Genomic DNA, 25,754 nt, shown 5'->3' on the forward strand with positions numbered 1-25,754 from the left:
AAGTAATAAGTTGAACGAATCCTCAACTGGTTACCCAACTTACTCTTAGATGATTGCACAGATCCAAGAGATGAAATGAAAATCTCTACCTGGAGTGCTACTAAATTGTATTCTAAGCAATCCAACCACTTCCCTGCTGTCCTGTGAAACCAATCCTTATCATTATCTTCTCAAACTGATAACTATAAAGCGAAAATTCTTGTTCAATCTACTCTCAGTAAATCTAATAGTATCTTAGACGTATTACCGATCGGTTCTACCGATCGTTTCACTCTCTACTAACGTTCGTATCCTTACTTATAATATCAATTACTGAAACTCTCAACGAAACCCAAATTTAGGTTTATCACTGCTTACACCCGTCTTAGTGTTTGCATATTGCTTATCCAGTAATTCATACTTCGAACGATTCTACCCTTAGTTCTTTATTGTTCCTAACATTCCTAGCAATGCTCTCACATGTTTCACTCTGACTCATCCATCTTGTATACCAAGAAAACGAGAGTACTATATAACGAAATGTTTGCTTCAATTAAACTAGTTATTGAGTTCCATCCACTCCGCAATTGCTACTTTGCAATAGGTTACTGATGTTAACCTGACATCTGGTATTAGCGCAAAAAGAGATTCAACTTTTAGCTAGCCTGGGCGTCTCTTCCGGAGAACTCTATAATTCAAATGTTTACTATTACCGTTCAGTTACCCCCTCACTACCGAACGATCTAATTTAATAGATACGAACGTCGACACTCCAGTTTTATGGAGTATATCCTAGATCAGTCAATTCCAGTAAACAACACTCCTTAAAATAATAATTAGTACTATTTCACAGGTTAGATATCCAACTAACTCAATTGTTGATACTTTCATCTCCAGATCAAACGACTCCCTTATCACAACAATTTAAAACAATGTACGGCAAGGTCGTTCATACAATAAGTAAGTGTGGTTGTTGAATGTACCTAAACTTGCTGTTCCAGCGCCTGTCATGGCCTAATCCTGACCGATTGTCTGTTCGACCACGCCCCTTGGTTGATTTCTTTCAGCATCTAGAGGCGTCATCACTGCTCGTCCTCCCATATTACACTCGCGTTCTAGATGTCCGTTTCTCCTACAACGAGTGCATAACTTTACTCCTAACAACTTAGGACATGATGCTCGATAGTGTGGTCCTCCACACTGAAAACACTTCACTGCCCTTTGCTGTCCAGACCGATTGGCAGCAACTAACGATTGTGCTTGAGACCCATTAGGAGTAGATGGTAATCCAGTACGAGCGTAAGGCGTCCTCCTTGTCCTCCTTGAATTAGTAATATTCCTTGAAGATTTGGGTCCTCTCATTACCTGCTGTTGTTGCTTCATATGTTGTTCCACTTCTGTCACGTTCTTCTCTAATACATTAACTTTCTCCACCTCACCAGGGAGACACTTCTCATTGAACTTAGATGGATGATGTTGAAGGAAACTCTCCAAACTCCACTCGGTCCTTTTATTCCCAGAGGAAGTGGATGCTCCTGAAATATTCTTAGTGATTTCTAGGATCTCCACCAGCTGTTCTTGGGTCGCTTCAGAATTGGCACGTGCGGCTTCCAAACTTTGTAAAACGATCGTAATCTGCTGCACTAATGCAGCGTTCTGTTGTTGAAGTACTCCTATTACTGATTTCAATAGCCTATTGTGATCAGATGCATCACGTTCGGTTGGTTGAGGTTGAGAAGGAGGTATTGGTTCCATTAGTTCTCTGAGAAGCAGAGAAAACAATTATTAGCAAATTTTAAGGAGTTTGAATCATTCATCAAACGGACGTTGAGCACACAGCAAAAGCATAGTATGCTCATAACCTACAATGTTCCTTTAAGGAACAAAACTGCTCTGATACCACTAATGTAACATCCCAAAATATAGTAATTACCATAAATCAAAATTAATTACAATTAACAGTAAAACCATGCAGTCTTTACATTAATAGATTAAGGTTCAAAAGTCGAACGGCTTGGATACAAAATAACGAGCGTAACACAAAAACAGAAAATAAACTAGAACGAACGGTTTTACAAAAGAAATAACCGAACGTCCAAAACAGAAGAACAAAACGAAACGAACGTCTAATCAAAATGAAAGACGAACGTCCTACTGCTCCGCTTTCACTTCCACTTCAACAAAGTTTTCTTCTTGAATGACGTCCTCCAGAGTGGCCTCACCTTCTGCTCACATCCACACGGATGATCATTGCAAGACAGGACGAACGTACATAACAGTGGACAACACAAGGAAAAACGAAAGGGTAAGCTTATATAATTTAATTCATACAAACAACACATACAATGAACATATCATTCCACACAAGCACATAGTCTAACATGTAACATCATGTAACTTTATATATATATATATATATATATATATATATATATATAAGTAAGACGACCGTCCGGACTGTATGATCTGTGTAGTTACAAGCGTCCTTGCACCCGAGTGGTGTAGTAACTGATATACTCTCACAGCTGCCACTCGAGGTTAATCCGTTCTTACGTCGCCCATGTTAACTTATGGACTAAGGACCTCCTGCCGTTCCCACGCATGACTACCCTCCTCTACATGAAGATGAGTATCACGGAACATCAGGATGGACAGCGAGTCTTAACTTATCCACAGTCATACTTTACCAAATTTAATATTTAACATATATGAGACGTTCCTCCCTGGAACGCTCGTCCAAAATCCATCATCACAAAATCACTCAATATAGTGTTCGCACTGTAATTTATTATAATTTATCATCATTCTCATCTTTAACTTTAAGAGCATAAAAGGACGAACGTTCAGTCCTTTGAAGAATTAGGACGAACGTCCAAATAAAGTACTGGATGGACGAACGTGACTCTCTGTTTGGTCAGTTAAATGAACAGACTCTTATTGAAGGTATAATGATACTTAGAAAAATTTCATAATATAGATCTTGGACCAGATTTAATGTACCAAGGATGGTCAATAACACTTAGCATTTTTCTGTGAAGAATTTTACATATGAAAGACCGATGCCAGTATTTGAACGAACGTAAGAGGATAAATATTGAAATGTTGGAACGAACTCTATTTTATCCAAGTGGTTGTTCAATATGACGAGCGCTCTTTAGGACGAACGCTTGGTATAAGACCGAGCGCTATTTAGGACGAACGCTTAGTATAAGACCGAGCGCTATTTAGAACGAACGCTTGGTATAAGACCGAGCGCTATTTAGGACGAACGCTTGGTATAAGACCGAGCGTTATTTAGGACGAACGCTTGGTATAAGACCGAGCGCTATTTAGGACGAACGCTTGGTATAAGACCGAGTGCTATTTAGGACGAACGCTTGGTATAAGACCGAGCGCTATTTAGGACGAACGCTTGGTATAAGACGGAGCGCTCTTTAGAACGAACGCTCGGTATAAGACCGAACGTTTCTTAATTCAATATTATTTAATTTAAAGCATACTACAACTCTATGCTGAGCCGAACGCTCAAACATAGTAATTCAATGAAGGCGCTCGTTCTCAAACCGAACTCTTTCCAAATGAAAGAATTCTACTCTAAGTCTTTGTCAGGGAAACCGAACGGTATAAGACCGTACGATGACAAACGTAATTTATCATAGAGAGAATTATCATATTCAGATTTTTCCAACTATCTTAACTTTACATTTTTCATAAGATTCATACTTCATAACTTCACATCCAATATTAATCTACAGATCTTATAGAATTTATCACATTAATAACTCATACATTACATTAATCATCCATCTTCCATACATATCAAACCAACATGCGGATCAACCAAATAAGAATTCATATTCATCCATACAATCAGTATTCGTTCATGCATACTCAAACAGCCCACATACATATCTTCATAACATTCTTTCATACAACACACAAGTATAAATTAAACATATAAGCTTCCCTTACCTGGATAGCTTGAATTTGCCCAACTATGGCTTTCTACTCTCCAAGATCTTTCTTACGCTCCTTAACTAAGTCTAACCAAAGAAAACTCAGAGAACTCAGTTTATATCCTTGCATGCAACTGAAATAGGGTTCGCAGGAACTCCAGAACGAGCGTATGGTTTGGAAACTTACCGGTTACAGAATCGGAAGGGGTTTGGTTCAAAATGAAGCTCACTGGTCCGTGAACGTCCCTACGGTCTCTGAAAGTTGATCGTTGTAGAAAGGAATGAGTAATAATAGAGAGAAGTAGAAGGGTTTCTAGAGAGAAGTTGGAGAAGAAGAAAGGTCAGAGTCTTGGTGGAGAAGAAGGTGTTTGCAGAGAGTGGGAGAAGTATTTTAAGAAAAATTTGTTTTCTTCCCAAGGTCAACCGGACGTGCACTCTCATGTGGACACCTGTTTTCCACTGCAGACTCAGAAGGTTCCAGCGTGACACTTGGCGGACGGGTGGCAGAGAATGTGAATGGATTTTAATGGTCTGAGTAATAACGTGGGTGCGTCTTTCAATGCACGGCAGAGTGGTTTAATTGCATTAAATCTGATTGGACAGGTGTTTTGCAGAGATAATTATCTAGGGTCTTACATTTACCCTCTAATCACTTCAAAAATATATTTAATCATGACAATAATTGAGTTGGTATTATATATGGTAGGTATTGAAAGTTTAGTGTAGGATTCAGATTCATTTATTTTGTTCTCACCAACACACATGCTTCTTCTACATTGGCAAATTCGAAAAAGGTTAAAGTTATGCATAATTATGGATTCTACCAAAATTAATTAATTGGTTGGTGTTGTCAGAAGAAGAAATTCTTTCTTTCTGTCTATATATATAAATTTGTTTTAATGGATTGTGAACGTGGCCCAACTCACTTTGGGCTAAAGTGTGCTGGCCCAATTACATAATACTGAAAAGCAACAGCCTGTAAGATTGAAGAAGGTCATGATTCACACGTTTTTGTGTGTTTATGAGAAAGAGGATAACGGTTCTCACCAAACGTGTGACATGTTGGGAGTGAAAGACAAAAAAATCCTTAGCTTTTGTTCACTTGAATGGATTTGGGAGAGAGTGATTGAGTGGATTTGAGAGGATTTGAAGATAAATTTGTTTGTTGTTTATTTGAGTGAATATGGAAGTAAGTGAGAGTGAATTTAGAAGCAACGTTTGTGAGAATTAATATAGGATTTGATTGATTTGAAAGATTAAAAAAATTTACTTTCAAATCCACCCTCACTTACCTCCAAATTCACTAAAATAAACAACAAAAAAATTTATTTTTAAATTCTCTCAAATTCACTGAATCACTCTCTCTCAAATTCATTCAAGTGAACAAAGTCTACGAATTGAAAACATAAAGGTAATTCTCTTAAAACATATATACTCCTAAGGAAACATTTTAGATTTTTTTTACCAGTTACACACAATTATCTTTCTTTTAATAGTTACAAATCAACAATTCATAATTATGAACTAGGAAATAAGTCTGGAAGGCAATGAGTGTGTGGTTGAATCACTTTATTTTATGGGCTTTGCCAGCTGTATCTCGAGACACTAATGGGCCTGAAATGACAACTAAAATGGGTTGCTTCCTGCACCCTTTCATATTTCTTCATCCACCTATCAAAAAAGCTACAGGAAATCTTTTCCCCTGACAGGGAGGGGTGATTTCTCTCCTGAAAAAAATATTCCAAAATTGTTTTTGTGTTCCAAAAAATAAATTCCAAAAATGTTAGGGTGCATGAAGCAATTCTGAAAGATTCATATCCTTCAAAAATCACTCATTTATAATGCCATGCCAGATCAGTAACTAAAATCCTCAGTTCAACACCTTCCATCAGTCACTAGTTTATTTTTAAAAAAAATGTATTTGATGTTTGAACCTTTCTAATTGAAAAATATTCTTTTAGCACACTTAAATTTTTTACATTCATTTAACATTATCTTTTACTTACTTTTTTTTTATTTTTTTCTTAAAAAAAATACAAAATTTTACATTTTTATGATCATTTTATCCTTATATTATGTGTCAAATGAATGTAAAAGTGTATTATGATACAATTTCTTTTTCTACTTTGCAGAAGAAAATAATTCTTTTATACAATTAAATATTTTACATTAATTTGACACTAACCTTACTTTTTATCTTCTTCTTTCTTGAAAAAATATAAAAGTTTACATTTTTATGACTATTTTATCTATGTACTCTGTCAAATAAATATAAAAATGTGTTATAGTTTCATTATTTTTGCATAAATAGACAGTTGCTTTTATATTTGAAGGTGACATATGACAAGATAATTTGAGACAATAAATGATAAATATCTCTTAAAAAAACGAGTTTTGCATAATCCCTTTTGCTTTACACGTTCCAAAGCTCTCCTTGGATGCCTTACTTGCCTTAACTCTATATAAGTAAGGCTTTGGGATATATAATTAGTTAAGTATTTAAACTGATTTATGTTTCATAAGCTTTTTCCTCTGATAAATAACAAGAAGTGAGCAAAGTGGGAGAGAAAAAAAGTTAAAAAAAGTTGAAATAAAGAAGGGAAAGAATTGAGAAACGGGACCCAATAAGCAGCAAATGGTGGTATCTTTCGTCAGAATCAGCTTTTTCTTTTACTTTTCCTTTTCTCAATAATTCTCTGATCATATTTTTTCTTAGGAAAATGTTATTTGGACAACAAAAGTTTGACACAGTTTTGACAACGGCCACGTGGCAGCTGTGCATTGGCTCAGTGAATTGAAAATAAACCAGAGAAAGGGAACCGGGGCGAGGGGTATTTTGGGTTTTCTAGATTAAATTTTTAAGATTTGGGACTTGGCGGTTTAGGGTGCGAAAGACGTTCGTTCAAGCCTTGCTTCTTCTCCTTCGTTCAAGCCTTCTCTCTCGTCTGTCTTCTCTCTCGCTGTGTCGTCCTTCTTCTCGTTCGTTCAAGCCTTCGTTCTCTTTCCGTCTTCGAAGCTTCCATCCTCGGTTTCGTTCTCTCCTCCTTCTTCAAAACGTGCGTTGAAACCTTGGAGGATCTCTGTGGCTGTGTGTTCCATCTTTACCCTACCCACAGCGTTCAACCCTTCCATCCTTTGTGTGGGTCTGTCGTCCAAAGAGAAACCCTTACATTTTGGTGTAAGTAAAAATGGGCGAGCCCTGACATTGTGTTTTACTCTGTGTTTTTGGTTTTCATTAAGTTGAATGATATAACTGAGTGTGGAATGTTGTCTTGTTAGGGCCGTTGCAATGGAAGGGAAAAAAGCAAGTGTAAGAAAAAAATTAATTTTTTTGTTTATATATTATTTAATTATCTTACGGATTGTAGTTAGTAATAAATTTTTATGATTTTTTTTGTAGTGGCGACTTCTTATCTCGATGGATTCATCGATAATTATTGAAATGAATCGTTTACTCCGACAGTGTCATGTGGATCGGATTAGGATGACACCATTTATGTGGTGTTTGAATATTAATAACCCTGTGGAGGTGAATTTAAAATTATTGAAGGTTATGGTTAGCAGGTGGGTTGGAAATGATAACAGTTTTAGAGTTAGTCAAAAGTTGGTGCCCTTTAGAGTTGTTGATGTGTTGATGAGCTTAGGTTTAGAAATAGGTGGTTTAGAGATTCCCTTTGATGAAGTAGTTGGTGGATTGGTTGGTGAAAGTTTCAAATCAAAAACCATCAGTTTGAAGGACTTGACAGACATGTTTAATGTCATTGTTGATGATAAAAACATTGAAGTCGATGTAGTGTGTAGGTTATATATATTAGTTTGTTTGGTTGTTTTCTATTTCCCTAGGAAATCAAGGCATGTTTGTAACATGCCTTTTGGAGTGTTAGATGACTTAGATCGTTTGTGTCTATATGATTGGTGCACCGGTGTACATAAACACATTGTAGAGAATTTAAATAAATGTAAGAAGAAAATTATGGGAGCAGGTATCCCCTAGTCAGTCACTCTCAGTGGCAATGTGGCAGTGTTGCAGGTAATATGATATGTAGTTCACTATTTTGATGTAGTGCAGAACATTGTGAATTATGTTTGATGAAATAATTTTATGATATTTTAGGCTTGGGCGGTTGAGAGACTTTCTTTGCATGGTCATCCTTCGCACCGGTTTTTCCCGCGCATAATGAGATGGTTCCCGTTTAAATCAAGGACCGAAAAAATTGAAAATATTTTTATGACCGGAGATGTAAGTGTTTTGTTTTTCGTTATTTTGTATGTTAAAATGGATTGTCTATTTTGTCTGAATTTGTTGTGTGCTATTGGTGCAGTTAAATATGGAGTGGTATATACGAAATGAAGATCGTCATAGGCCGGAAATCCGTGCAGCTTTCAACATGGATGACGGAGGAATGAGTGAAGGATCCTTTGGTGAAGGATCCAAGGTTGACAAAGACGATGATGAAGACGAAAGCTCTGATGATGGGGCATGGGAAGCAGGTGCGGAGGAGAGATTGAGGAAAAATAACGAACATATCAGAGCATTGAATGCCAAGATTGGAGTTTTGACTAGGGAGCTATTTGAAATTTATCAAACTCCAATCTTTCATGAAGAAGATGCATGTGGCACTGATGAAGAGGTTGGGGGTGGAGTTGATGAAGGACATGGAGTTAGAGGTGAGGACAATGCTGAAGTTGGGGGAGAAGAAGAAGGTGATGGACATGGAGTTGGAGGTGAGGAGAATGCTGAAGTTGGGGGAGAAGAAGAAGGTGATGGAAATGAAGTTGATGACCCCCTAGGTGCACATGCTGAAGTAAGAGGGGATGATGAAACTGTTGGTAACATTAATTTTATTGAAATAGATGATGATGCTGATGAAGAAGAACGGGAGGTCGTGCCATTGGCTATACCCCCATTGCGGAGTTTTGTTGGTGATCCAAGCACTAGTGTTGATGTAAACCAATTGTATACAGCAGTCAGCATCAGAGAGATTTACGTACATAGGTATATGGTATGAATTGTAGTTGTGGTTGAGGAATATGTATTGTTTGTGATTGACTAATATTTGTATGTTTAGGGTTGTAAGTGAAATAATTGGCCAAAGCTTGAGCACGACTTCAATTTATACTTTGGCCCCAATGAAACACGTTGATAACATGGTTAGTATTGTCACATTTGGTTGTGTTTCATGTTTTAGTCTATGTTAGTAATGTGAAATTTTTTTATTGTCTAGGTGGTGTTGTTTGCTTCTACGATCTTTATGTACTTTGAGAGAAGGTTGTGCGGTGTTGTTAAGAGGATTCATTTTAGTCCGTTATACTCGGTAAATAGAATTTGATATTGTATCATATTTATGATTGAAGAAAGTATTTTTGATCGATTTTTTATTGATGATTTTGAAATTGTCCACAGCACCATATTCTTACAGATTATAGGAGACGTCCAAAGAATCGCCATGTATTCACGCTTCATAACTATAACAGTTATTTGCGTTCCGATCATTTTCGACTTGAAGAATTACCCACAGCGGACTTTGTGAGTAACCTTGAATTTGCAAATTTTGTCGACTTTTGGTTGTAAATGTGTTACTGAAATTGTTTAAATTTTTTGTAGTTGTTTCTGCCATTTGTCCACGATGATCATTGGTGGTGTTATTCAGTGAAATTGAGGTCAATGGAGATTTTTGTGATTGATTCATTGGGGAAGGGGATTAGAGACCGCAAAAGGATAGACACAACCGTTGTAAGATTCGACATCTTTCATTGTTGATTACCATGTGATTATGACATAACCCTGTATTGTTTAACTATTTATTGTATTTGTTAACTGGTATTCCTTAAGAAGTTGCCTGAAAAATTGCACGGGTATAGAAATAATCCCGTTATCAAAACCGAACTACATGCGCTTATATATGATTGTATTTGTCCATCAGAATTTGAAAATGGTTGGAAGGAACTACTTACCAAACATGGATTGGAGGAAAATGAATGGCTATGTAATTTGTACGAAGAGAGACATAAATGGGTCCCGTGTTACTTGAAAAAAGATTTTTGGGCAGGCATGTCTACGACTCAGAGAAGTGAGGGAATGAATGCCTTTTTTGATGGATTTATCAATTCTACAACAACACTTCAACAGTTTGTGGTCCAATACGACAATGCACTTAGGGTAAAGGCGCAGAAGGAAATAGAAGCCGACTTCTCCTCCATGAACACCACTATTGCATGTGGTTCTCAGTCACCAATTGAGAGACAATTTCAAGTGGAATACACACATGCAAAGTTTGAGGAGGTCCAAACTGAATTCCGTTCAAGGATGAATTGTTTCATCAAAGACACCTTAAAGGAGGACTTGTTGAACACTTACACTGTAAAAGAGGAATGAATGTGGGAGGGTAATCGTGTACCGGATAAATTTTACAAAGTTCAATTTGATCCGATCACACAGACAACCACTTGCTCTTGCCAGCTCTTTGAGTTTAGAGGAATTATATGTCGCCATTCCCTGTTGGTATTTGGCCAAGAAGATGTTTACAGGGTTCCCTCACAATACATTTTGAGGCGCTGGAGCAAAAACATTCGAAGAAGACACACACTAATAACAGCATCGTATAGTAATTCGACAAATGAACCACAGATGCAAAGATACAAACTGTTGTGCAAACGTTTTTATGAAATTGTTGAAGTTGCATGTGAGTCTGAGGAAGCTAGTACTGAATTGGAAAAAGAACTTAATTGTTTGGGTACAAAATTTGGATTCAGTTCTTCCATGACAAATAACATCATCAGTGATGCAGGCCAACTAAGATACGATACTGGTGCATGCACGTCAATACCACTTACTCCAGTTGGAACATCTGATGTCCTTGTACACAGTCCTGCAACTGTTAAGCGAAAAGGACGTCCACGCACAAATAGGTTGAAGTCCACTGTTGAGAAAAAAACCAAAAGAAGAAAGTCAACTTCATTGACAAACACTTCAACACCACCCAAAGAACAATGCGTGAGTCATTATTTACGGTCAAAATATTTATTAAATAGTTTTTAGTGTATCAATTATGTTTAACTTAGTAGTTTTGTTGTTTCAGGGCGAAAGACCAAGTAATGTTGTTGAATGTGATCACCGTGAACAATTTGAAGCGGACACTATCCAACTATCACAAGATACCGAAATGGGTCATTTTGGATTTATGTCGTTGTTGTCAGCTGTACATAACAATTTCGATAACAACATCAACTGATATATACAACTTGTTTGCTGCTTATTTTGTATCTTTTTTGTGGTTTTGAAAGTTAAAATGGTCTTCCATGAAATTCCTTTAATGAAGGTATGTAATGCATATGACCACACCAGTATTTGTTATTGTAATCGATTACGGGGCTCTGGTAATCGATTACGAGGCTATTGTAATCGATTACGAGGCTCTGGTAATCGATTACTGTGTTCAGTTAATTAAACCAAATTATCCCACTGCATAACGTGTATAACTTGCAATCGTGTTCATAACCGCCCAAAACACATCCTTCCTCAAATTCGTTTCGAAAACCTCTCTTCTGTCAGTGCAAAACCCTAAACGAAATACAATGGCTGATCGTGGAACGAAGAAACAAAAGGCATCTTCTTCCGTTGGTGGACGTCGCCATCGGCGGAGTCCAAGCCCATCACCATCGTCATCCCCTCCAACGCCTACCAATGATCTCTTCTCGTCGGATGAGCAACAGGAGAAATATGCCCAACATTTCGTAAATCGGGAAATTTTGGAGAGTAAGTATGTAGAGACGAATACTTTCAAGGAAAAAATTTTCAATTCTATGACATATTACACGAAGCTGGGCTGACTAAATTTGTGTGTTTAAGAAGACATTACCACCCACAATTAGTCAGAGTGTTCTATAGCAACATGTCAATATCGGATACGGGGGTTATTCGAAGCGAAGTTAGAGGGGTCAAAATTAGGGTGAGCCCTAATCTTTTTCAACAACTGACTAATCTCCCATCTGATGGTGTTTGTTACGAAGGCAAAGTTCTAGATGAGTGGAAAGAACAATACGATTCTGTCACTGCAAGGCAACTAGTGTGTAGAGATGATGCAGCCATACAATCTAGAATACTAGCGGGGCAAATGAAGGTTCAACCAAGGATACTTCATTACGTTCTCACTAGAGTATTAATTCCTCGTGCAACCAATATTGGTCAGGCATCCGAAGAGGATATTATGCTGCTATGGGCATTTTTCAATTCCATTCAAATTAACTGGGGACATCTTATTAGATATAAGATGAAAAGAGCATTAAGGGAGAACGCAAAGTTGCCGTATCCACATCTGATAACCATCTTCATGGAACACTTTGAAGTGCCTACTGAAAGTTATCCCATTTCAGAACTGAAGTTCAAGCAAAGAATTGGTTGTGAAGTTGTAGCATCATTTGGTTATATGCAAAATGATGAAGGAGAATGGGTTCCCAAAGGCAACGCCCCCCATCCCCCCTTACAAGAAGGTCAACAGAATCAAGGACAAGATGATGAACAAGGCAGTTCATGTACAACACTAGATAATGTAATCAACCGCATAGAACAACTTCAAACCTTTGTTGGTACAAGATTTGATGCCTTTGAAACTCGATTTGATGCCCTTGAAACAAGATTTGGAAACATGGACATGGTCATCACTACAAGGTTTGATGAGTTGCAATCGCGCGTTGGGAACATTGAAGAACAACTGCAACACTTGCCAAGTGCTTCTGGAAACAATCCTCAGACTTAAAATTGCTTGTTTAGGCTTTCTTTACTGCATTTTAAAGAACTATGTACTCCAGTTCCTGCTTTGATCATTTCAAGTATTTAATAAAATGAAGTTTTTTAGTTTCAAAATGGTTCCTCAATTCTCGACATTTATTATGTAGTGTTCAATTTATGATACACTTAATACCATGGCAGTTGTGAGTAAAACACCAATAAGAATAACCAATACCACTTAATAACACTGCAGTTGTCTGTAAAACTAAAAGTCAGTTTTTTTCGCAATGGTGACCCCTGTTCATCTGACTGAGTACTTGTGTTGGACTTTTTGTACAAATTTCCAATTTCTCTCGGGTAATCGTTTACAGGGGTGCTGTAAACGATTACCAGACTCTTTTTTGAACACTCTCACTCATTCCTTGCACAGCTTGCTCCTCCAACTCATGAGGGGTCTCCCCACACTCCTTGGACTCACATCACATCACCAGCCACCCTCTCCCACCACTGGAACACCTGCACCAGCATCAGACAGGTGCAGAAGTGCCTAAAACTCAGTTTTTTTTCCAATGGTGACCCCTGTTCATCTGACTGAGTACCTGTGTTGGACTTTCTGTACAAATGGCCATTTTCTCTCGGGTAATCGTTTACAGGGGTGCTGTAAACGATTACCAGAGCCTTTTTTCAGCACTCTCACTCATTCCTTGCACAGCTTGCTCCTCCAACTCATGAGGGGTCTCCCCACCCTCCTTGGACTCACATCACATCACCAGCCACCCTCTCCCACCACTGGAACACCTGCACATGCCTCAGACAGGTGCAGAAGTGCCTAAAACTCAGTTTTTTTTCCAATGGTGATCCCTGTTCATTTTACTGAGTACCTGTGTTGGACTTTCTGTACAAATTCTCATTTTCTCTCGGGTAATCGTTTACAGGGGTGCTGTAAACGATTACCAGAGCCTTTTTTCAGCACTCTCACTCATTCCTTGCACAGCTTGCTCCTCCAACTCATGAGGGGTCTCCCCACACTCCTTGGACTCACATCACATCACCAGCCACCCTCTCCCACCACTGGAACACCTGCACCAGCCTCAGACAGGTGCAGAAGTGCCTAAAACTCAGTTTTTTTTTCCAATGGTGACCCCTGTTCATCTGACTGAGTACCTGTGTTGGACTTTCTGTACAAATTGGCATTTTCTCTCGGGTAATCGTTTACAGGGGTGCTGTAAACGATTACCAGACCCTTTTTTCAGCACTCTCACTCATTCCTTACACAGCTTGCTCCTCCAACTCATGAGGGGTCTCCCCACACTCCTTGGACTTACATCACATCACCAGCCACCCTCTCCCACCACTGGAACACCTGCACCAGCCTCAGACAGGTGCAGAAGTGCCTAAAACTCAGTTTTTTTTTCAACGGTGACCCCTGTTCATCTGACTGAGTACCTGTGTTGGACTTTCTGTACAAATTCTCATTTTCTCTCGGGTAATCGTTTACAGGGGTGCTGTAAACGATTACCAGAGCCTTTTTTCAGCACTCTCACTCATTCCTTGCACAGCTTGCTCCTCCAACTCATGAGGGGTCTCCCCACACTCCTTGGACTCACATCACATCACCAGCCACCCTCTCCCACCACTGGAACACCTGCACCAGCCTCAGACAGGTGCAGAAGTGCCTAAAACTCAGTTTTTTTTCCAATGGTGACCCCTGTTCATTTTACTGAGTACCTGTGTTGGACTTTCTGTACAAATTCTCATTTTCTCTCGGGTAATCGTTTACAGGGGTGCTGTAAACGATTACCAGAGCCTTTTTTCAGCACTCTCACTCATTCCTTGCACAGTTTGCTCCTCCAACTCATGAGGGGTCACCCCACACTCCTTGGCCTCACATCACATCACATGTTACTCAAAATGACCACTCAAACACCAACACCTTACAAACAAGCCTGCAACTTAGGAGACAAAAAAAATTACGACATTCTAAAATCGACAATGGTATTGAATACATATAATATGAGACCAATTCAAACCAAAACTCAAATTTTATTTCATTGAACCAAATCGGATACATTAAACATTGTTATCTTAATCTATTTACAATGATTACAATTTTCATTACTTTCCAAATAACATTTTCAATCAACTAAATACACAGATCACTCATTTTTTATTCTAAGCACTACGGTCCCGGTGTATGGAGTCCTAAGTGCTCTTCCCTTGTAACGCCTTCGTGATCCAACCCTAACTTACGCCTTCAAAGGTTGTTCATTTCCGTCAATGTCAGTAGGGGATACAAAACCAGTGTTCACAGATGGTTCTGTACGAGGCACACTTTGTCCAACGTCATCTTTGTTTTGCCTTCTTGCCTTCTCTTCAGCCAATTGTGCCTCCAAAGTTGCAACCCTCCTTTTAAGTTCTTCAATTAGAAATTCTTGTTCCTCTAAGGCACGCATAAAAGTTTCTCTGCGAATTCTTTTTTGTTTCTTCTTTCCTCTTGGTTTAGCATCCTTTCTTTTAGGTGTTGGTCTGTATTCCTCCTTATCCTTCGTTGAAGGACCACCATAAACATCGTCAACAACCTGAAATTTAACAACACATTACAGATTACACAACTTTGGTCAATATATGAAAACATAACAAAACTTTCGATAACAAACAACTTACCAAACCTGTCTCCATACACCGTTTAACGAACTTGTATCCAACACTTATATTCATCCAATGCAATATTCGTGGAAATTTATCAATAGGACCTTTTGGTGGAACAAAGAGCTCAAAAAACCATACCTAAGACAAATAAATCATCTTAACTTGTAAGAAACTTAATTCAAATAACAATTTAAGTAAGTACATCAAATACTATTAATTACCTGCAGTATGTACACACAACCGTCGACGTAAACGTTTGAAATACCTTTGCCTTTCTTCAAGCCTTTTGAAGCTTTGCACAAACTATGTAACAGATAACGATAAACTACACTACCCCAACAATAACTACCCAAAGCACTTAAGTTGTCAACAAGATTAAACATTACGGGAAACACTTTCCCGCTACGTTTTGGAAATAAAATCTCACTTATCCCTACCAGGAGGTAAAGGCTACAAAAATGAGAACAAGGAATCTTCTTCTTTTGTTTTCGCATTAGAATTTTGTATATTGAATTCAATTCCTTTGTTCCTTTGCCTATGTATTTCACACATTCACTATTGCCCAGCTCTTCCTTTAAGTTAATGTTTGCACCATCTGTACTCAGTCCCAACCCTAAATATATATCATTTTCATTTATATTCAAAACTTTATTCCCAACTAAAAAACCACTACTACAGTCGTCCCACTTACCCAATAACTCACTCAGTATATTTCTACCTACTTTAACATTGACATTGACATCTAAAAACCAAGCAAATGGAGTTGTCGCAATCAATGATCGATGCTCCTTTGTTAAGCGTTCGTTCAAAGTACATATATACTTTGTCGAAAAAGAGTGACGAACACTCAACTGCATAAACCAAAATCAAATCATCAAAACAACGAAACCCAATAACCCAAGCACCACAACCCAACGATACGAACCCCAAACATTAACCCAAATCAAATAACCATGCTACGAGATGCCCAAACCGAATAACCAAGCTACGACATGGAATGGAAAACCACTTACCTTAGTCGTCGGACAATCGTCACCGGAACTTGCCATTCCGCACGATAACAGGACACCAAACTGGCCGGAGACAACACGATGCAAATGGAACGAAGCGAGACGAAACGCGACCTTCGACCTATCAAGAGAACGGACCTTCGTTTGCAATGGAACAGAGAAAGGGAAAGGGGTATTTTAGGATTTTCACTCAAAATAAGGGTTACGGTCATAGGTTTAAAAAAAAAATTTTAAACGAACCAATGAGGTGGCGACACGTGGCGTTGTCAAAATAGTGTTAAAAATCCGTTGTTGGAATATCGCGGTCCTTATATTAAAATTATACAATGGACAGCTGTGTTCACATTTCTTTCTCTGAGAAGTATCATAAAACAATGATTATTTGTAAACTCTGTCGTATTATATTATTGGATAACAATTCTAAAACAACATCGTCTTAGTCTAATTTTCAAAAATGCTACCAACCCTATTTTCCACTATAGTCATCATGGTTAAAATTCTAGTCTAAAGGTGTATTTTTACAGTAGTGTCTGTCTCAGATTTATGTCATTTTTCACATTACTAAGTATTTGCATCTCGTTAATCATGCACCAACCAATGTCAAAATCAGTTTAATTAAGATATTTTAATACATAAGGACACTTAATATGAATTTTATATGTATAATTTTTTTATCAAAATAAAAAGAAAAAATATATTTTAGTTTTTATAATCTGTTATAATTATATAATAAAAAATGATTTTTTTTTGAGTTGTTTCTTTGTCATAAAACCTAAAAAGCTGGTTAATAAATATAAAAATACAAAAAGAAAAAGAGATAATAAATATAACATTCCATATCATTATTAGTTGTTATAATTATAAGTTAATTTTAAAAAATTACTAAATTAAAATTATAAAATTTGTGTCCAACATCATTAAAACATAATTTTATTAATTTTTATAATGTTCCAATTAAATGCTAGAAGAACTTGTAATTTTCCATAAAAAGTAAAAAAAATATAAGAAATACATATGGTTACTTATAAAATATTTTAGTTTTTATTCATTATTATAATGATCCAACAAAAAATGTTAATCTTTGTTAATAGCTTTTTTAATCATGTAAACTAAAAGTTGGTTGATAAATATAAATTTACAACTGATTAAAAAGCTAAAAAACATTATATTATATTATATTATTATTATTTTATGTAGAGAGACTAAGGAGCAAGAATATGAAATAGTAAAGAAAAACCTTTTCAACTTTTCCCGAGAAAAAAATATGCTATCAAAAGTATTCAGACTTTGTGTGGGCTGAGACAGATGCTATTGTAAAATGTTTAAAACCTCAACCACTTTAGTCTCCAAAAAAAAAAAAACAATTTCAGCCAAACAATAAAACTGTAAAACAACATAAACTTCTGTAATAAACTTACACAAGCTGTAACTTAAAAATCAAAAATTTTCATTGGGACAAAGTAAAATTCTAAAGTTCTTACCATATTAGTCTAGAAGCTCAACAAACAAAAAATTTTCTAAAGCGTATAATCGCTATCCTTAAGGATTTATCTGCAGTATATTGCACAAGTACCTCAGGATATTCATAACAATAACTTCTCCGAATTTCTGATGATCTCAGAACTAGTAAGAATCTCTAAAAGAAGAATAAAATAAACCTAGAATATTTTTAGGAAAAGAAGAAAAGATAAAGAATGAAACTAAGAGAAGAGAGAATGAGAAAAGAGTGATTTCTGATTATGTATTTTAGAGTGAATGAAGTGTTCTATTTATAGAGCTTGTGAACCAGGCCCATGATGCAAAAGATCCAAAACATTTGCTAAAGTATCTGCTAGAGAAAATAATTTTTTAATAAAATAAGAACGTTGCAAACTTTGCAAACTAAAAAAGATGTTGGCAACAACGTGAAGCACGAGACTTGCTTACGAGTGGTTTTGACCATTTGGAGTTGCAACGTTCTAACGTTTCTTGCGGAACGTGCACAACTAAACCAATACTAGATATTTTACAATATCAGTATAACGACACTGTTTTTATAAGAATCTCCCACATATTTCAATATATATATATATATATATATATATATATATATATTGGGAAACGACCGCAACAATAATGTCATCTCCTTCGACTATATTGGTCGTAGGAGGATTGTTGTTTCTTGCTATGCGCCTGCACTATGGGTCATGTTGGCCCAACTTTCCACATATGAAGCAATTTCCTTTCTTCTTAAAGGTGAGGTTAGATTCGTTGGGGTGATATTTTCAAAAATTATTTTTCCTATTGTGATTAGGTTTGTGTTCATACCTTTTTGAACCAAGTCTGTCTTCTACCATATTTACTTTTGTAGACAAAACTTTGGCCTTCACAGCAACACACTCTTTTCTGTTGGTATCTTCAATAATCATGTGAGTGATCAGCTCTAAAAGTGACATTTGCTTGTGTCTGTATTTCAATTGTTGTTTGTAATCAGTCCAAGAAGGCGACAGTTTCTCGATCAGAAGCTCTGAAACAAATTCATCTGGTAGAAGAACGTTCTCCACTTTGATATCTTCGAGTAGTTTGTGATACTCATTGATTTGCGATTTTATGTCCTAGTCTTCAACCATTTCCCAACGATAGTAATTCTCAATAATTAGTCTTTGTTTGAAGATATCTTTTGTAGTGTATTTGAGAATTAATGAATCACAAATGTCTTTTGCTTCCTTATAGGAAGCGTACACATCGAACAAATTGTTAGAGAACAAATTATTAGAGAGTGCACTAAGTAAAGTATATCGACATACCTTGTTAACATGAAGTCAATCTTCAACTTGTTTCAAATTTGGAGGAATAATGGAGTCAAGTTTTGAAGATGAAAAAGCAAAGACGACTCACATGTCTAAGAGTGTTGATACACGTTCTTGCCATCGCCAAAAATTCTGACTAGAGAAGACTTAGACTTTTTATACATCCGGAAAAGGTTTCACGAAGACCGTATGAGTTTCGAAAACAATATTATGATTTTCCGGGATTGAGTTGTTGTTATCAGTCATAAGTCCTTAAGATTGTTGTAGAAGTTGACAATAAAAGAATAAAGATCATGACTTATACACGGTGTATTGTGCAAACCCCCCATGATATAACAGGAACTTCTCAGAACTAACAAAGATCTCTATAAAGATAATAAAATAAACCTAGAATATTTTTAGGAAAAGAAGAAAAGATAAAGAATGAAACTAAAAGAAGAGATAATGAGAAAAAAGTTGTATCTGATGATGTATTTTGGAGTAAATGAACTACTTTATTTATAGAGCTGGTGAACTAAGCCCATGATCCAAAATATCCAAAATATCTACTAGAGAAAATGAATTTTTAATAAAATAAGAACATTGCAAACTTTACAAAATAAAAAAGATATTGACAACCGTGTGAAGCACAAGACTTGCATACACGTGATTTTGATCACTTGAAGTTGCAACGTTCCAACGTTTCAACGTTTATTGTGTGCACAGCCAAACCAACATATTTTGCAATATCAATTGTTTTTATAACAATTTTGCACTCCCTAATGCATTCATTAACCTGTGAAATTCAACAAATAAACTAAATATCCCATTTACAATGCACCCTCTGCAAAATTCAGTGATTCCAATTAATTTCTTTTTCTTTTTTGTAAAAATGATTAAGGAAGGAACCCTAAGTTCTTCTTTCAAACCAATCATAATTCTCAATTATACATAATACCCTTCAATAGGGCTGAAGAAACAAAACAAAATCAATATACAGTAATAGCTTTTCATAACAAATAATTCTATCATCTTCTATGCATCCAAGACATTATTACTTTCACCAAAACACCGTTACCAAGAAAACGATCAAAACCAAATTCTTAGCATTAGAAAAATTTCAAGCCAACCGTCTAATAATACATAGAAATTATCAAACAGTTTTTCTTTCGAGTAAGATCTGTTTGTTTCCATGACTTTTGACATAATAATGATCAGGATAAAATTCAAAATATGTATTGTTATCATGAGCGAATTTGGAACTTAAAATATTTTTGCCATATGAGGTTGTTGTCCTTAGCTAGCTTTAGCGTAACGTGAGTGGTAAACATTTGGGGAAGAAATATAGAAAGAATTAGGCTCTTCATATCATATGTTAAGGTGGATGGAACGAGAAAGAGTAGCACTATATAATTTATATTTTATTTTTTTAAATTGTATTTTTACAAATTCCATTAGTATTTAATAAAACACTTAGTATACAGAATTTATTATACTACAATAATAAACTAAATGTTCTAGGTACATTAAATATTTTTTTCTATTAAAGTTGATAAAACATTTTCGTAAATATTTATGAAATTAGTAAAATATTTATTAAATGTAATAAAATATTTAAGTTGCCAAATCTTTTTAAATATACCAAAGTTGGTATATTTAAACGAATCATTTTAATTTTGTTAAATACATTTACTGTATTTAATAAAATATGCCAGATTAAGAATTAAACTATGAAAATAAATGTTAGTTTTTGGAAAAAAAAAAATGAATCCTTATCTTAATACTTATAATCCATAATATATGAGGATATTTTTGTGAACTAAGTTTTGGTTTACATCTGGTTCTATCCGAGTTGGTCCATTATGGATTAGTTATTCAATGAACTAATTCAACCCATCTCACTGATTATCGAGTTAAAAGATATAAAATTCAATTCAGTCTACTATAAATAGGTGGATTAAACGAGTTGGTTAACAAACTCACTTAATTATAATTTTTTTCAATTAAAAATAATAACAAAATTTTTCTAATTCAAATCTAAATAAAAAAAGGATTTTAAATTAGATAAATGATTAATCAAACATATGATTTCATTCGCATAAAAATATCACAAAATCTCTTCAATAAAATTTTCAATGACTTCGTAGCAATTCAAATTTATTTATGAATAAATTACTCCATACAAAAGTAACCTGATCCTCATTTCAATATTTTATAAAATGATTAATCTAATAAAAAGTACTTACTAAAAAAGTTAGGTGAGTTGGTGAGCCAACCATACTCACCACGGGGTTCCACTTGGGTGAGTCGAGTTCTTAATGAACCAGGTTCAAAATGAGTCCATACCAATTTCAATTTTGTTTCACTAGAAGAAAATATTGTATTACCAATGGATTATTACCGACGACTAATGATACGTAGGTAACACACATTTACCGGCGAATTCTTTACCAACAGTGTGCAGAATGGGTACATACTAACGGACCTATGGTCGTCGGTAATAAATTTTGTTACTTACCGACAGATATATCCGTCGATAATACTGTCGATAAACATCATTAGTCATTATTGATGAACGATGATCGTCGATAAGTTCTTCGAGAATATGAAATCCGAATCTGGTTTCCTTCTCCCAATTTTCATTTTCCACAAAAAAGCCTCCCCCCAACTTCCCCCGGCCTCCCACAAGCTCCCCCAACCCCAATTCGAAACCCCCCAGGTCATGGCGCGACAATGGATGCTAGTGGCGGTGTAGTGGGCGCGACGATGTTGGAGTGATGGTGGCGCAAGGGTGGCGCGACAAAAAAGTTGATCTGCATGCTATTGGGTGATGGTGGCGATTGTTTCACGGTGATTGGTGGTGGTTGAGGGTTCGTGGTTGTCTAGAAGCCTTAAATTAGCAGTGGAGGTCTGACGATGAAGGTTTGGCAAAGGTAAGTCTATGTTGTGTAAGATTCGGAAAAATTAAATATCTAGAAAATGTGGTAGTCATAAGAGTCGTCATTTAAAATAAGAAAACATAATTATTATAGAAGTGAAGGGTAACATAGTTGGGTAGAGCTTCTTATTATAGATTGGTGGTCATGTGTTTGACTCTTGTTATATGCATAATATTTATTTTTCTTAGTTTTATGTGCAATAGGGATATTTATAATATAAGAGCTTTCGAAATATTACAAGCCTAAAACATCAAAGAAAACTTAAACAAGTTAATTGTTATCTGTCTAAATAAGAAACAAAAATCACAAGAACAATTACTTGCCTAAACGGTACCATGAGCTAAACCAATACTTCGTTCAATGATGAAGTCCTACTCAACACATGATATCTTTTAAGAGAAAAACTTAATCGTCAAATGTTACCTTAACGGTAAGAAATCAAAAAGCACTTTGTTGTTTTGAGCAAGCATTAAAATACATTAAATGCTCACCGTTCTAAAACAACAAAGGTGATAAGAAAAGACATATCTGTTGCATGCACAATTTACTCTAGGTGTTGTAGTCTAGTATCATAAATGGTGCGAATACTCAAAGGAAATCTTGACAAGGGTTGCTAAGTACCAGGAGTAGTGCAAATACTCAAAGACCAGGAGTGGTGCGAATACTCAGACCAGTAGTGGTGAAAATACTCAATTGTAATCTTGTGGAGATTATAATGGAACCATCTATGGAGGAGACTAGACATAGCTTAGTTGGAGCAAACTAGTATAAAAATAACTGTGCATTTATCTATACTTTTACTTAAATACTTCTCTAATAAAACCTACAACTATGTTTTATTTCCAATTACAAGAACTTTCAAAGCTAAACAATTACTCTTCAACTAAGGAAATTCTTATAAAACTCTACAGTGTGCATTCTGAATAGTACGCCAAAAGCAACTAATGTTTACAACTTTTATTAGGTCGAGTGTCTAAGCTTTCATAAGATATAATCAAAGCTCGATTATGTGTTATATCAGAAGAGTTGCGATTTTTTTTTCATTAACACTATTCAAGCCCCTCCCCCTCACCCCCTACCCTTATAGTGTTTTTCAAGTACATCAACACCTAAAATGGGTTATAAATGGGTCAAAAATGGGTTTGAAAAGAGTTAGTTACAAGAAGCCTTTTGCATTAAATGTTTTGACTAAGTTAGTTACAAAGCATAAGGTTCCTCACATTTAATGTTTAGGCTCCTCATTTAATGCTTTGGCTCCTCATTTAATGCTTAGGTTCCTCATTTAATAATGTGACTCCTCATTAAATGATGGAAAGACTCCTAAATATTCCATGTACTCTAGCCTTCTCCTTCACCTATAAAAGGAGAGACACCCTTTTGTAATCCTTAGAACTTGATGGAATGTAAAGTTACTTTGCTAAAAGTGTAAGACTTCTCTTCTTGAGTTCTCACCTTAAGACATGTTTTCTTTTTGACCTCCTTCATGGTTGGCCTAACCTCTTAGAGAGACATCTACCAAGACCATTCAATACCAATTGAAAGATCATCTTATGTTGAAGAAGCATCCTCAAAGCAACCTTCATCATCTTATCTTTCCAAAATTGCATAAAAACCCATAAAATATTAGTATTTTCACTTAAACCCCTTGTTTGACATTTTTTATCAGTTTTGACTTCCTATTAGTGTTAAATGAGGGATTCCCACATGGTAGCCCCCCTTCTCACCGTACTGTCTCCTCCATAATTTGACCCACAACTTCACTCCTTGAAGATGCTTACTCCAACAACAACTCATGGTGACACCAATCAGAACAAACTACTCTTTCAATCCCAAAATTTAAGCAAATTTGAATCTAACATTTTAGGGTTCAATAACTAATCTATTTGTGAGAATGTAATAACATATGAAGAAACCACAGTGAGCGATGCGAGAATGCAAGACATGACAATGGAGTTAGCAAGAATGCAAGTTGAGAAAGGAAACTTCACTATGTTTGAGAGATAATGCAAAGAGGAGAAGTAAAATGCTTGAGAGAAAACACAAATAAAATTCAAACATCCTGTGAAGGGTATCAAATTAATAGACATTGTAAATATATATTATGACAAGTCACTCAATAACTGATGTAATAATTATTTTTTCTAATTATAATCGTGTCACCGTGTTCACTTATTATGACAACTCACCTAAACTAGTCATAATAAGTTTAACCTTTATTAAAAAAATGTTATCGATTAACTTATTATGACAAGTAAACCTACACCTGTTATAATAAGTTTAACTTTTTATTACAAAATAGTCACCAATCAACTTCTTATGACAAGTGCATTACATTAATAACAACTATTTTTTTTACCTATTTTGTGTGTTTGTTTTTATTAATAAAATATATTGTTTCATAACTTTTATCTTGCTTTATCCTCAAGTTTAATATGTTTTTGTATTTTATTCTATTTTAGTTAGTTTATGTTTGCTTTTCCTCTGATAAATATTTTAATTGTGTTAAATAAGTGAATAGGAAGCATTTGTGATAGAGAAAAATGATAGTAACCCTCCAAGCTAGGTTGGACCAAGGCTAGAAGAGAGGTTAGTGTTTGGTCCCTTGGGTGAAGTTATTACAAAATAGTCACCAATCAACTTCTTATGACAAGTGCATTACACTAATAACAACTATTTTTTTTACCTATTTTGTGTGTTTGTTTTTATTAATAAAATATATTGTTTCATAATTTTTATCTTATTTTATCCTCAAGTTTAATATGTTTTTGTATTTTATTCTATTTTAGTTAGCTTATGTTTGCTTTTCCTTTGATAAATATTTTAATTGTGTTAAATAAGTGAATAGGAAGCATTTGTGATAGAGAAAAATGATAGTAACCCTCCAAGCTAGGTTGGACCAAGGCTAGAAGAGAGGTTAGCGTTTGGTCCCTTGGGTGAAGTTAGTGCGAAATATGATGGGCAAAACGATCAAGTTACGGAAGCTAGGGATGGAAACTGAAGAAGGCTCACGACCTTATGTAATGATATGATGGTGGTGTGATGTTTGATGGGTCAAAGAGAGGTTAGGACAACTATAAGAGGAAGGTGACTAGAGGGGCCTCATGGATTGCTCTAGTCTTGATCTAAGATGAATAATATGAAAAAAAAATAGAGAACATAACATTACTCAAAAACAAAGATGATTACATGAGAGGAGGCGCTTATATTTATAGGCTAAGGGTGTCTCCTAAAAACCCTAAAAGTCTAAACTTTGTGCGCTTACTAAAGTGGCCCTCAATGAAGTGGTCCACAAATCCTCTTCAATGAGGGAAGGGCATGTGGTCACTAACTTTTAGAAATTCTCTCCATTCCTAGAGTGTCATGTGACCACTACTAAAGTTAAATCCTCTCAAATGAAAGCATGGCACATGACACATACTTTTCACATGGTCTGGATGACTAGCTTAAAAAAACCTTACACTAATTAGGCTCTAATACAAGCCTAAGAAACCTATACTACTTGGTTGAAATACATGACTTAAATAAATCATACTCTAGGGAGCTCCATGATGGCCCAAGATAGCCCGAGAGAGAGAGAGAGAGAGAGAGAGTTTAGGCCTATTTTGCATATAGGACTTCAACTCTTGTTGAAAGTGTTGACCATGGCTTATGGATTGATAACTCTCCAATTTTGCATCTTTATATGTGTCTAGAAGTCCTTGTTAGTGTATTTTAGTCTTTAATTT

General features: G+C 35.7%; 3 protein-coding genes across 3 annotated transcripts; 2 read left to right on the forward strand and 1 right to left on the reverse strand.

The window, feature by feature from the left end:
- The first annotated feature begins 9,600 nt into the window (after positions 1-9,600).
- Positions 9,601-10,311, forward strand: LOC148204974 (protein FAR1-RELATED SEQUENCE 5-like). Its single transcript, XM_088097262.1, has 2 exons — positions 9,601-9,669; positions 9,769-10,311. Exons 1-2 carry the CDS (start codon positions 9,601-9,603, stop codon positions 10,309-10,311), a joined length of 612 nt encoding a protein of 203 aa, XP_087953388.1.
- Positions 10,312-10,563: 252 nt separating this feature from the next.
- On the forward strand, positions 10,564-11,167 carry LOC148204975 (uncharacterized). Its single transcript, XM_088091366.1, has 2 exons — positions 10,564-10,929; positions 11,015-11,167. Exons 1-2 carry the CDS (start codon positions 10,564-10,566, stop codon positions 11,165-11,167), a joined length of 519 nt encoding a protein of 172 aa, XP_087947492.1.
- A 3,742-nt stretch (positions 11,168-14,909) lies between these two features.
- LOC148204976 (uncharacterized) lies at positions 14,910-16,515 on the reverse strand. The gene is made up of 4 exons (XM_088097305.1): positions 16,326-16,515; positions 15,534-16,163; positions 15,328-15,450; positions 14,910-15,242 (listed from the first exon to the last, which is right to left on the reverse strand). The coding sequence occupies exons 1-4, from the start codon at positions 16,359-16,361 to the stop codon at positions 14,910-14,912; spliced, it is 1,122 nt and encodes a 373-aa protein (XP_087953431.1). The 5' UTR covers positions 16,362-16,515.
- Between the last annotated feature and the right edge of the window lie 9,239 nt (positions 16,516-25,754).

Source organism: Vigna umbellata, chromosome 1 (genome assembly GCF_029865625.1).
Source record: "Vigna umbellata cultivar VRB3 chromosome 1, Vumbellata_1.0, whole genome shotgun sequence".
NCBI classification, from domain to species: Eukaryota; Viridiplantae; Streptophyta; class Magnoliopsida; order Fabales; family Fabaceae; genus Vigna; species Vigna umbellata.